Genomic DNA, 13572 nt, shown 5'->3' on the forward strand with positions numbered 1-13572 from the left:
ATTACAGATTGGAAGACAGTTGAGTCTGGAAGTAATGGAAAGACTCTAAAACTCACTGTTTATAAACAACCTTTAAAATATGTTAAAATCAAATGTTCGCTTTGTCTTTTAGTCATGAGGATTGTAAAGTCTGTACATTTTAAAGTTTAAAGTTTATGATGAATTATTTTAATGATGTATGCATTGTGATCATAACTATGAAATCACATTTTTACTGTGTCTAGATATTTCATACTTTTTTGAAGTCAAGTTGCATTTCATGGTTTTTTTACACTGATTTGCATTGCAATGTCATTAATTACAAATACCCTTTCAAATATTTAAGTGTTTACTAAAAATGCAGTCTATTAATCTCTAGCTTGATTCCTATATTATCCTTCAGTGAGAAGCACATTTAAAGTAAGTGAATATTTTTGAGGGTAGTCGTATATGGCCTTGAAATACATTTTGATCTATTCAGATTGCTTTTATCTAATAGTGATATTTTACAATAATGATAATGCTCATTTTCAAATAGGATTTTGAGTAGTCATGCCACAAATGTTGTAGGGATCTTCTAGCACTGCATATAGGAAAAAGCACGGATGATTACGATTTAAAGGACTAGTAGGGAAAATCTATGAGACGTGCATGTAACGTCAGAGCAGTGCCTGGCTACCATATGTACTTCTGAACATAATTTACTTATATTGCCATTCATTCACATGCTTTTTTTTTTGTTCTTTTGTTTTGATATTCACTTAAATCAAAGTTTTCATTCCAACAGGAGTTAAAATTTAAAACTCCAGGGTATCTGCCTTTCTTATGTAGATTGTCTGAAATCTCAAAAGTGTATAAACAAACATATTTGTTCTCGGAGTCATTTCTTGTTTATGCTTGCGTATTTTCTTCTATTCATGTAGCCCAAAGTGCTGAGAGTATTTAATACAAAATCATTTGGATATCTTTTACAGTTACTTTTCCTGTTGTGCAATCATAGCTTTTGGTAGTTCAGCAGCGGAAACTGTACACAGAACAGCGAATGTAGATAAAGATGGAAACTTGTCTAGGAGGGTGTAGGATATGTTCTTCCAGCTGTGAAAGGAGAATTGGTTAGAAAGTTCATTTAAATAAAATCTGAAAGTACCTTGAAGTGTTCACATGGGAGTATTTTGTTTAGTGTTCAAGGATGCTACTCTTTCATTTGGTGGGTGATAGGATAGAATGTATCACTCAACTCAAAGCTTATATTCTTTTTATTTTCTGAAAGGAATATTTTTGGTAGATGTCCTAGAGGTGATCTAAGTCTTGTTGGGAGAGGGTGGTGGTTGTGGCGGGGCAGTTGTGTGTGATTGTGCATATTAAGAACATACACAAAAGAACTATTCTTTACAGATCATGCAAGCTCCAGCTAGCCTGACTCTTCTAATTCCACATTCATATTTGAGATAAACAATAAGTATTTATTCAGGAGTATTAGAAACTATAACACTAAGCTTGTAGTGCTGGGAATAGTTTGCAACCTCACGTGTCTATGGAAGTTAAAGTGCCACATAATACCTCCTTACATCTATATCTGGATATTCTACAAATATGTGTATACAGATACATATGCATATATGCAAATATTTGTAAGGTAAGTACTACAATCATAAATATATATATTTAATTCTGTTGCATTTTCTCATTAAAGTACTTTTTTTTTCCAGGTTTCAGTGGCATTGATAAGTCTATTTGAAACAATACTACTTGGTTATCTCAGTTATAAGGTAAGTTATTTTAATTAGAAGTTTTCTTTTGATAGAACACATTACTAGCATTTACCCAGTATTCCTTTATTTATAATTTGTACCCTGGGGATAAAGCAAGTTCTCCTTAAGCCTCTGTAATTATTTTGGGCTGCTGTAGTATGTGATAAGAATCTGTAGTTATATAGTAATGTTTTCCTTGGTGGCTTGAAAATATTTCACTAATTCCTGTGGGCTAATTACCTATTATATACATGCTCATATGAGGCAAGCAAATGGAATGGGTTGGCTTTTAATTGTTCCTAATCTCTTTTCCTCATCTGTATAAAAAATATTGAGGGAGCAAAAACATGTCTGTTAGGAATTATTTTAATGATTTCTCTTCATTTTTGGTGAAGGTTTGTTTGGCTGAAACAATTTAACAAATACTTATTTGGTGAAGAGCTCTATCCTGTGCATTGTTCTTCTCTCATTGAGTTTCCATCTAGAAAGGGGGATATATAGGAGAAAATTATACAGACAATAATAATACAAAACAGAATACGAGGTACTTTCAGTGAGGTGCAAATAAAGTCCTATGGGGATAGAGAGATGGCATATCATAGGATGAAAAGAAAATACTTGACTGATTTAAGCAGAGTCCTTGAATCAGTGATTCCAATAAGGAAAGATGAAAAGGCAAGACACTAAGGATTTATAGAATTAGCAAAGGCATAAAAGAAGTAATGTGCATATAAAATTGGAAGAAGAATAAATAAGTTTGGGCAGAATTTTGGGACATTTGGGAAAATATTGGTTGGAAAAATTTGGCACAATATTGTGAGGGCCTTGTATGGCAACATATAATGGGAATTTGATGGAGGATGTTGAGCATGAGAGTTCTGTAATTGTAATTAAGTTTTAGGAGTATTAGTTCGGAACATCTGTGCAGCACAGTTCAGAGAGACATCGCACTAAGGCCATGTGCTCAATTAAGACACGATTGCAGAAAGGAAGACTGGGAGTGAGGTTTTAGCTGGGTGAAAGAAATAGAGGTGACATAAGATGAAACATAAAGGTAGAAACTAAAGAAATCATCATCTGTTTGATTGAAAAAGTGGAGGAAAAGATAAAGTCACATATCGCTTTAACATATTTTAAACTCAAATGGCTGGGAACATGGCAGTAAAACTAAGAAAAATTACATCAAGAAAAAAATCAGATTGGGGTCAAGATAGATGGAATAATGACAATCATTTTGGAAATGATGAATTTGAGGTGATCATGGACAAATAGGTAGTCATTCTCAACTAAAAATGAGAATCTGGAACATAGAGATTTAAGATGTGGAAGTCATTTTCACAGAGATAGTGGAGGAAGCATACGAGTTTATTAAGTATGGGATAATAATGAGGGAGAAGCTAAGGCTCATTTGATGGAGATGCTTACACCGTGGTTGCTGGAAGAAGAACAGAATAATCAGGGAAGACGGAGACATAGACAAGAAAGGCAGAAAGACTTCAGAATGGCTGTCATACTCATCACTAACCTTCAGTTCACATTTTCTGCATGTACTGTATCATCAAGTGTACTACTAAAGGTTATGTTTTGGGGGAACTCTTATGTACCATATCAACTGCTTTCTCACTTTTTAAGACATAGGATTTTAAAGATAACATTTGTTAGACTACTTTTAATCCTAAATTTCGAGCAAGATACCTTTACAAACTCACCTTTTCCTGTGGCTTTATTAAAAAATATTATCCTTAACTCCATCTGAAGAAAATAATGCTGATATCTGATGAGGTGAGATTGGTGAATTAGAAAGTATAGAAAAAAAAAAAAAGAATGTGTGCTTTCCAAAAAATATAGATGGGTTGATTTAGTATTTGTGAGAAAAAATTGGGTGTTAGAAATTCTAAGGAAGAAAAGTGTTCTCTGAAAGCATTGGAATTACAAGTTTAGTAAGAAGTTTGAGAAAAGGTCATTGGATTTACAGTTTAGAAAATCATTTGCTATTCACCTGTAGGAAAAAATTTCAGGGTTGTACAATTGAGAGTAAAAAGCATTAAATGAAGAATGTTGATTGGGGTAGGAGCTCCCTAGAAGTGGTCAAATGAGGCAGAGAAGATTGCCAGTGACGGAAAAAAATCTGTATCATTTAGAGAAAGTAGGTAGAGGGGACCAGAAAAAAATGATAGACAAAGCAAGTTTCATGCAAAGTAAGAATAAGCTGGATTAGGAACCTGAGGTCTACTGATTCACTTTGGATACATTCCATTCTTTTCTGAGAGCACAGAAAATGGAAAATGATGCACGAAAAAATATTTTGAAGCTAGAGAAGGGAACCTGAGAGACCTTACATGTAGGTAGTCGCTCATCCTTAAATAACCTAATTACTCACTCAATGATGAATTGTTTAGACTAAGATGTTGAGGAAGATCTTTTAATGGCTTATAAATATATCTTTTTGTCAAAATAGGTGCTCTAGAAACATATACTGATTGAAAAATCTGGATTTTGTATACCTAGAAGAGCAAAATACAAATCAAGTGAATTAATATCCAAGATTGTATCTCCGAAGTTACTTATTATTCAAGTACGTGATGAAAGTCGAATGTAATATACAAAAAATGACATGCTGAAAAATTAGGCACATGGGTGTTTTTGGTAAATGTATTAAACCTCTTCCACTGGTTCTAGAGTGTGTACAGATATATAACTGGCTAAAATATTAATCTACATTTGTGAATGTATTTTCTCTAAATTCTAGCCAAAAGGTAACATGAAATTAACTTTGGTGCTTAATGAAACTCTTAGCCCTAATCTAAAAAGTCATTTAAAAAACACAAACAGATTCAAGATAATTTTCCATTATAATCATATGATGTTGACATGTGTAATTAATTAATTCCTGCCATTTATAAGATGAGAGCAAAGCATTATGAGACCTAGTGGCATTATAAGAACTAGATGATATATAATATTTCCCTTCTGACCTTCATAAACACTAATGGCTTAGATGGTGGAGAGGTAGATGGTAGTTGAGTTTTGTGTGTTTCAAAGAAGCAAAGGATAAAAAGGAGTTACGTGATATTGGAAGGACAGGTTTCTATTAACTACCTCCTTTTTCCTCTCATAAATTCAGTCAAACTCATGGACTCTTTTTACCCCACCAACAGGCTGTTGGATAAAATATGTGAAATGAGTTAATTAACTGTTTGGTAACTATAATTGGTAACTGTTTATGGCCTATAACTAAGGCAAATTTGGATAGCAGAATCTCAATTGAGTTCCTCCTCTCAAATTAGATTTTTAAGAAAAATTATAGACAGGTAGGCAGAAATAGATGTTGCCTTAGAAGTGTACATATTCCCAATATTGTTCTGGGATATGTTACATTCTCAAATATCTATTAATAGCAAATCAATATTTATTTTTCTAAAATTTCTTTACTTCTATATATGCAGATAATGTGAATATTTATAGATAATATACATGTGCACATATAGTATTTAAAAATAAACTTAATATAGTATTCTGTAAGCACTTTATAATTCTTGAAATTAAGCATTCTAAAATAAACACGACTTAATCCTTAACAATTAAAATAGTTTAAAGTATTATGGAGACTGCAGTTTTTTCTTTTTCTTTTCTTTTTTTTTAACATTTATTTATTTTTGAGACAGAGAGAGACAGAGCATGAACGGGGGAGGGTCAGAGAGAGGGAGACACAGAATCTGAAACAGGCTCCAGGCTCTGAGCTGTCAGCCCAGAGCCCGATGCGGGGCTCCAACTCACGGACCGTGAGATCATGACCTGAGCCGAAGTCGGCCACTTAACCGACTGAGCCACCCAGGCGCCCCAAGACTGCAGTTTTTTTAAAAACAAAGTGTATGTTGAGGTTAGTGGATAATTTTAAAAGTCCCTGACATCACCTTATTTTGTCCTCTATCCTACAGAAGTGCAGGTCTGTGCTTAAACATCATCCCATTCATGTTTATAGCTACTTGGCAGAACAGCCCCAGGATCTCCCAGCAGTAAAGTTCTTATTCTTCTGTTACCATAAATACCCTCTATGTCTTTATCAACTGCCTTCAAAATAGAACTCTATTTATACATACACATTCATTAAATCATAAGGAAATGAAAACAAACTCCAGCATAATTTCCAAAATTCTGCAAACAAAAATCCAACATACCTAGAAGACTTGTATTAAATCTGCAGTTCTTTTTTCTATAATCACTTGATGAAGAACAATGGTTTGAGATTGTCACACCATGATGAGCTCCTTTTTGGTCAGGAACAAAGGGTTGGACAAAGGAAAGGACTTTTAGATGCTGATGATTCTGCTTACAATACCATGGAAATGGTAAATCTAAATATTGTTCAGTTTACATTTAGAAATACAAAATAAGGCTACCATAGGATTACTACACTATTTTAATTTCATCGAAGGAAGATAAGTTAACAGCCTTTTTAGTTATGTATTTTAAATATAGGTATTGTTAATATTGAAGAAGAAAGTGTTTTTAAAAAGTCTCTTGGTATATGCTGGGCTAACGATTTAATTACCATACATCTTATAATTTTTTAAGTGCTTTTTGGAGGTACTTAGAAATAGTTACAAACTTCCATTTTCCTTTATGATAAAAATAAAAACCTGATGAATTTTAGAAAATTACCTATTTTCCTCCATTTTTATTAAGGAAAATGATGTCCATACCAAATAATGTAGAATGGTTGGATTAATGTTTATTTATATTTTACTGAATTCTTTCAATAAAAGGAACACAGTTTTACACACTTAGAACAGATAAAGAAAGCTACCTAAGACATTTTTTTTTGGAGGGTGCCTGGGTGGCTCAGTTGGTTAAGTGGCAGACTTTGGCGTAGGTCATGATTTCACGGTTCGTGGGTTCAAGCTCTGCAATGGGCCCTGTGCTGACAGCTCAGAGCCTGGAGCCTACTTTGGATTCTGTGTCTCCCTTTCTCTCTGTCTCTGTCTTGCTCACAGTCTCTCTCTATCTCTCAAAAAATGAATAAAAATGTTAAAAAATTCCAAAAAAAAATTTTTTTTTTTTAAGAAGTTATCTTTTGAGGGCGGGTGTGCCTGGCTGGCTCAGTTGGTAGAGTGTACAACTTTTAATCTCAGGGTCATGAGTTCAAGCCCCACATTGACCATGGAGCCTAATTTAAAAAATAAAAATAAAAATAAAATAAAATAAATTATTTTTTGGAAGAATACATGCCTATTACCTCCTTTGTGAAAATAAGATTAAATGAAAAAGTATTTAACATAATTTTGAAGGACATTTTGGATTTTATTTTATGCTTCTCTACATAATGTCATTCTATAGATACATTTTTTTCACAATAATTGTTTTTATCATGTGGATTTTTATAACCATAGTTAGGTTCCCTAACACTCAGTGTAACTTGGGAATACTTTCTATATTGTTTTTTCATTAGCTAATTTTAGGGGAGATATTTATTCATATATCTCTCAGTTCAGGAGAAAACCTGAGATCTTAGAATTAAACCTAGTAAATACAATAAAAAGACATGCATTATTTTTAGCAATGAGTATATTGCCTCACTGTATAATTTTAGATCATGAAAATTAGCCTTGGAGGGAAGATTATTCATTTTCAGGGGATTGGCACATTAGGTGTGCCTTTAGAAAAATAATCTAGGTAATGTGGTAGGTGAATCGGAATGGGACAAGAATGAAGGGAAGGAGACCAGCTAGGAGCCTCAACCAGATCAAAGAGGGGGAATGAGTTAGAATAAGAACTAAGCAAACTTAGTATCTATTTATGAATCAGGAGATCTTATTGACCAATTATACTTAGGTAGATTGGGGGAAGGAAGATGTTAATCGTTTCTCCAGGATTTTTCGTTTGTGTTACTGGGGAACCAATCAGGGCAAAAATCATAAATTTTACTTCTAGACATTTTACACACAAGGTACCATTGAGGCTTCTGTATGAAGCAGTGGCTTAAATAGTGGAAATGAAACAGAATCTCAGAGATACAATATTGATCTGGGCTAGAGATACAGCTTTGGAAGTCATTGGTTTATTATTGAAAACAAGTTGACTTTGAAACAGACCAAACTACCTGAGATAGGTTTGTAGCCAAGTACTCTTAAAATACTTTCCTGCAGAAATTTTCCATTGGAACTCTGTGGTTACAAGTTAAACAACTAATGTATAACTATATTCAGGTAGGCTTCAAATAATAAAATCCTTTCAAGCATTTCCATTTGTATCCAATAGAAAGAAATACAAATACTTAAGTTGAAAATATAACACAGGGGCACCTGGGAGGCTCACTCAATTAAGTGTCTGACTATAGTTCAGGTCATGATCTCCTGGTTTGTGAGTTTGAGCCCACGTTGGGCTCTCTGCTGCCAGCGCAAAACCCACTTTGGATCCTCTGTCCCCCGCTCTCTCTGTCCCCACCCCATCCTCTAGTGTGCACACTCTCTGTGCTAGCTCTCTATCTCTTTCCCTCTCTCTCAAAAGTAAATACACATTAAAAAAAATAACACAATATACCAAGAGGGGGAAGAACATTTATAAAATATTTGGGAGTATAATTTATTCATTAACATGAGCCCTAACAGGCATAGAAACAAATAGTTGTATAAAATGTTACAAACTCTTGTCAGGAGAGTAGTGGTAAAGGCATGGAGAGTACGGCATTCCAAGCAGAGGGAGAAGTATGAGCAAAGTTATAAAATTATGAAATATCCTACCATGTTCAGAGAATTGTATAAAGTTCAGTGTGGATGAATCTGTGGTTGAATTCAAGATGGAAATAGGAGTATAGTAGGTTCGAACCAGACCAGTAATCAGATTTAAGTTCCAGATTATGAACTTTCATATAATATAAGGAGTAGTTTGGTTGTTACTATGTTGGCAATGCCATTTTAGAATGAATACTTTGCCTTTAATATAGAAGATAAATCGGAAATTAATTAAGTCAGATACCAGTTATGAGAGTTTTTTTAATTGAGGAAAAAAATCATAAAATAAAATTGAAGTATTACAAATGGAAATGAAGCAAACCATCAGAGATAGAAAAGATTTTTGCTGGGGCACCTGGGTGGCTCAGTCGGTTAAGCATCTGACTTCGGCTCACGTCATGATCTCGTGGTTCCTGAGTTTGAGCCGCACATTGAGCTCTGTGCTGTTGGTGCAGTCCTCTGTCTCCCTCACTCTCTGCCCCTCCCCCCACTCATGCGTGAGCATGCTCTCTGTCTCTCTCTTTCTCTCTCAGAAATAAATGAACATTTAAAAAAAGAAATGACTTTTTACAAGAAAAAGGTTTTTTATTTACTATGAACCAAGTTTTTCCAAAGAGTGTCTCACAGCTATGAGAACTGATATAATCCTGCTGTGCCTTAATAGACATAGCTTTCCATATCACCAGTGGTAACTATTTTCAGACTCTTTCTTTTGTTGATTACATCATTCCCTTTCCCCGTGAACAATCATTAACACCAAAGAGAGGTATACAATCAGTAGTAAAAATACACCAAGGACAGAATAAGCCAAATGTTTAGCATTCTGGAAACTGAGCCATGTAAAAGACTGATGAATGAAATGGTGATATTAACCTATGCACGCACACACACACACACACACACACACACACACAATCGTGACATAATTAAGATCAGTTATAACTGGTTTATTAAATATGTCTGACTTATTGCAAGTAAGAAAGGCCTCTAGTTTTCCTATACTTTTTGAAATCCTCACATCCTCCTGATCCATGCTGATCAGATGATATCTCAGACAGATCTCAGAGCTTTTCTAGTCTCTTCAATCACAAGGCAGATTTGTTTTAGTATTTAAGAAGTTATGGCCAATTTACATAAACATTAAAATTCTCATCCACGTTAAGGCTTTATCTAGTCCTTGGCTCAGACCTGTGTGGGACAGGGAATCATCGTGGAGGCCGTCTGCTGTTTTCACTTCCTCTCTTATTTGAGGCTGCTGATTCTGGTCCCACCAGGGCTGAGGAGGCACAGGGAGTGGGGTGAAGTCAGCTTCTGGGATGCAGGTGCCTGACTGACACAAGTGTAGTCTGATGTTGGGTTGTCCTGCATGGCAGATACAAGTAGGGCTTTTGTGGTCTTCCTCAGGCCTTTGGCTGAAGGCCTTGGATGCCTCAGTGCCTCTGGCTGGACTAAACGCCTCAGGTCGCCATCTGTTGAGGTCTCACTTCCCATGCAAGTATAGTCTTCCCGAGTATAAACTCCTTTAAAATGGCCATATGTTTTATTCTTTAGAGCCTATATCTCGTTCCCAGAAAACAAGTACCTTTGTTTTAGAATTGGCAAAATTGTGACTTGCTCTCATTTCAGCCCTCTTTCTTGTTGCACTGTTTTCTCTTCATGTTTAGATGTTTTAGGCATTAGCCAAATACAGTTTCTATGTGTGAGTCAGGCTCTTTAAGTGGCTCTCTTGAGCCCTTCTCACTTAGCTTGAAGTAATGAGAGAAGCTCCAAAGCACCACTTACCTCTCTGTATGGAGGGCTTCTCATTGCTCCCATTTCTTCCACCTGCTCCCTCTACCGCTTTTTATGTAGCCTGGAGATGGTAATGAACGAAATACAGGAAAACTTAGTACCTAATATTTGAGTACATGGACATTAGCCAACCTAGAACCTTGCTTTGTGATGTAGAAGTATTTTGTGTCACTTTAATGTTTTAAGCCTTTGGGACTTCAAGGATAATTAAGAAAGACTCCCCATCTTGAAGCCAGTGTTATAAAATAATTGAAAATTACAGAAACCCAGATTTCCAATTGCGTTTTAATATGGAGATCTCTTTATAGAAGAATAAGCTGCTTTAGGGCATTCAGAGTTGTTTTTCATTCGGACACCATTTAAGAAAGAGCCAGTGATTAACCTGTTTATGTCAGAGTCAGCTTTATGGGTGTTTAATATGTGCATTTGCACAGTGTTAAAGATTTAGAAGGACCTGCTCTTATTTTAATACTCTTATGTCACCTTCTGGAAATTGTTAATAGATTGTGAATAAGAGATCCTGAATTTTCATTGTGCACTAGGCCCCACAAATTATGTTGCCAATTTTTATTAATATCGTTGTACTATGTGTGTCGGGAGATTAGAATCTAGATGATTGAAAAAGCCCTTCTTTTTACATTTTATCGATATAAAACCATTGTTAATACCAATAAACATTAACAAGTGTATGTGTTTATAGACTATTTAATATGCTTTACAGTTTGTGAATATAATTCACATAGTAAAAACATTAAGATTGAATCACTTTTTACTGATTCTGTAGGTTCTTTGATATTTGTTTTATTTTTACTAGTAACCTTTCTTCCATGAAATAGTGTATGATCAAAATGTGTTGTGTACAATATTCAAGAATTACTATAAATGTTTGCTTTATTTCTTAAACTTACCACAAAATTGAGAGAGTGCAATTACACTTAGAAAAATACTCTTTAAAAGTTATTGCTATATCTTTATAAAATGATTTGGTATTCTGTTAATGTAAGCATCCTTGCTAGAGAAATTCTGAGTGCTGTCTTTTTCCCCTTTAATGGGATTCAGTATAATTGACTTTCATTTTTATTTATTCTTTCTTGGAAGGGAAACATCTGGGAACAGATTTTACGAATACCCTTCATCTTGGAAATAATTAATGCAGTTCCCTTCATTATCTCAGTAAGTCCTAAAAGCATCTTTAAAATAAATAATTTTGTTATTGGACTTAAGTCTTTAAATCTAAATACTAATATATAATATATTAGTTCCAATAAATGATTTTGGGCTTTGGTTAGAATCATGGTATTAAAATTAAGTAGTAAAATCAGTTGGATAACTGGATTGTGAAATTAAATGAAAACTAATGAGATTTAGTGCAATAGCAAAATAAAACACTTTTTAGACATATATGCTCTAGATGTGCCATTTAAACAGGTGTGGGTATTATCTAGACAGAGTAGAAATTAATCATTCCACTTCTTGTGTGTATTATGGACTTAAAAAAAAAGAAACTAACAAAAAGCAGAATGAGACCTGTAAATATAGAGAACTGATGCTTGCTGGCAAGGGTGGGGGGGTGGTCTGGGCAAATTGCTTGAAGGGGAGTGGGATACAGGCTTCCAATTATAGAATAAATAAATCATGGGAATAAAAAGCACAGTATAAGAAATGCAATCAATGATACTGCAATAGTGATACAACAGGACAGATGATAGCTATACTTAATGGTGAACATAGCTTAATGTATAAACTTGTCAAATCACTAAGTTGTACACCTGAAAGTCATGTAACATTGTGGGTCAACTATACTCAGATTAAAAAAAAGATATCAAACATTTATAAAAGTTTCTCATACTGAGAACATATTTATTTCTAGCTTAAACACAATTATTTTACTATGTTCAATTCTCTTGTTAATAAGAAAGTTGCCAATAGCCAGACAGCTAGCAATTTTTGCTTCTTTACCAAAATACAGTGGAGTACCAATTCTATGAAGATCCTGCTCAGTTGCAGCCCCATAAACACGTAACCAGCACTTTCCCATTGCAAAATTAGGTTTCAATCTCCATTTCATAGAGTTATGATAATGTCTGTTGGGAATATGCTTTGCAACACTTTATTTGAGTTTTATTTGGAAAATTATGAAAGTAAGAAAATATTATCTAAAGCAGTTGCTTACTTCTGATAATTATTTTACTTTTAGTGATTTATCTAGAGGAACAACCGGAATGAGATTAAATGACAGGCTACCTAACTATAATCCAATTGAATATGGTTCCCAATGTCACTTAAAATGTTTGAATCTGAAGAGAGTAAGTGGTAATGTTGAGCAAAAGGAAACCTTCTCTTCTTACTCCTACTTTCCCCCTCAAGTGGTAGGGAAGAGAGAGGAGATGTCTGTTGTAAACTGTCACACTGAAAGATTTAATGGTAGAATTACCATAGTTGTAGCTGGTATTCAGTGGGAGCTTATTATTTCCTTTCTGCTTCTACAATAATTCCCAAAGAAGTTTTCCATAAGAAAGACTTAGATGATAAATGCAAAGATCATATCTTCTCCTCGCATTTCATTCATGAGTTTAAAGTATTTGTCACATTTAAAAAATTATATGTCCTTTAATCACTTTTTTCCTGTTTTACATTTATTTTCAATTTTCTGGCTATGATTTTTGCTTTGAGATAAAAGTTTAGCTCTGGTTTGTTTTTCAGATCTTCTGGCCCTCCTTAAGGAATCTGTTTGTCCCAGTCTTTCTAAACTGTTGGCTTGCCAAACATGCCTTGGAAAATATGATTGTAAGTATGACAGTGAAGTGCAAATACAAAACTATTTTCAACCCTCCATTATTTCTTAAATCCTTTTGATGCTCAGACTAAACAGAGAGAGAAGATGATTTGAAGTCTTAGTCTTGTACTTCCACACTCTTCCTCCCTATAGTAGAAACTCATACTATTGTGATTTATTCAGGTATAACTAAATTTCTAAATGTCTTATTTTTAAACTTCTTTTAAATTAATTTAGTATTTTAGTAATAGTTTCATTTAAATGTTTATGAAAATGGAAAAGTTTTGGTAAAATACTTTCAAATAATGGAAGTGATATGTTGTATTAACATTGAAGCTAATAGACCCTAAGTTTGCTTGTATCCTAATTCAGGATGACAACTTTTTAAATGCCCATATTGCCAAGTCACTGCCTTTGTAAGGCCCTTTGAACTGGTAAACAAAAATCATTCAGATTTTCTAAATATCACCAAACCAAAGCTACCTGCTATTTGGACAACAAATTAACCAATCTTGTGAAGAGGAATAACCTTCCTAGGCAATCT

The 13572-nt window shown here is 34.2% G+C and overlaps 1 protein-coding gene and 1 long non-coding RNA gene across 3 annotated transcripts in view; one reads left to right on the forward strand and one right to left on the reverse strand.

Annotated features, from left to right (window-relative positions):
* KCNT2 (potassium sodium-activated channel subfamily T member 2) overlaps positions 1-13572 on the forward strand; it is a 359762-nt gene that overhangs the window by 117010 nt on the left and 229180 nt on the right. For both annotated transcript variants that reach the window (XM_049634538.1, XM_049634537.1), the window contains exons 5-7: positions 1689-1748; positions 11351-11425; positions 12956-13039. In XM_049634538.1, the coding sequence (XP_049490495.1) occupies positions 1689-1748; positions 11351-11425; positions 12956-13039 (219 nt within the window). The remainder of the gene's footprint in view (positions 1-1688; positions 1749-11350; positions 11426-12955; positions 13040-13572) is intronic.
* LOC125925495 (uncharacterized) overlaps positions 1-13572 on the reverse strand; it is a 36127-nt gene that overhangs the window by 18652 nt on the left and 3903 nt on the right. The window contains exon 2 of the long non-coding RNA XR_007458844.1: positions 10244-10313. This is a non-coding gene — a long non-coding RNA (uncharacterized LOC125925495). The remainder of the gene's footprint in view (positions 1-10243; positions 10314-13572) is intronic.

The sequence above is a fragment of the Panthera uncia genome, chromosome F1 (assembly GCF_023721935.1).
Source record: "Panthera uncia isolate 11264 chromosome F1, Puncia_PCG_1.0, whole genome shotgun sequence".
In the NCBI taxonomy this organism is placed as follows: Eukaryota; Metazoa; Chordata; class Mammalia; order Carnivora; family Felidae; genus Panthera; species Panthera uncia.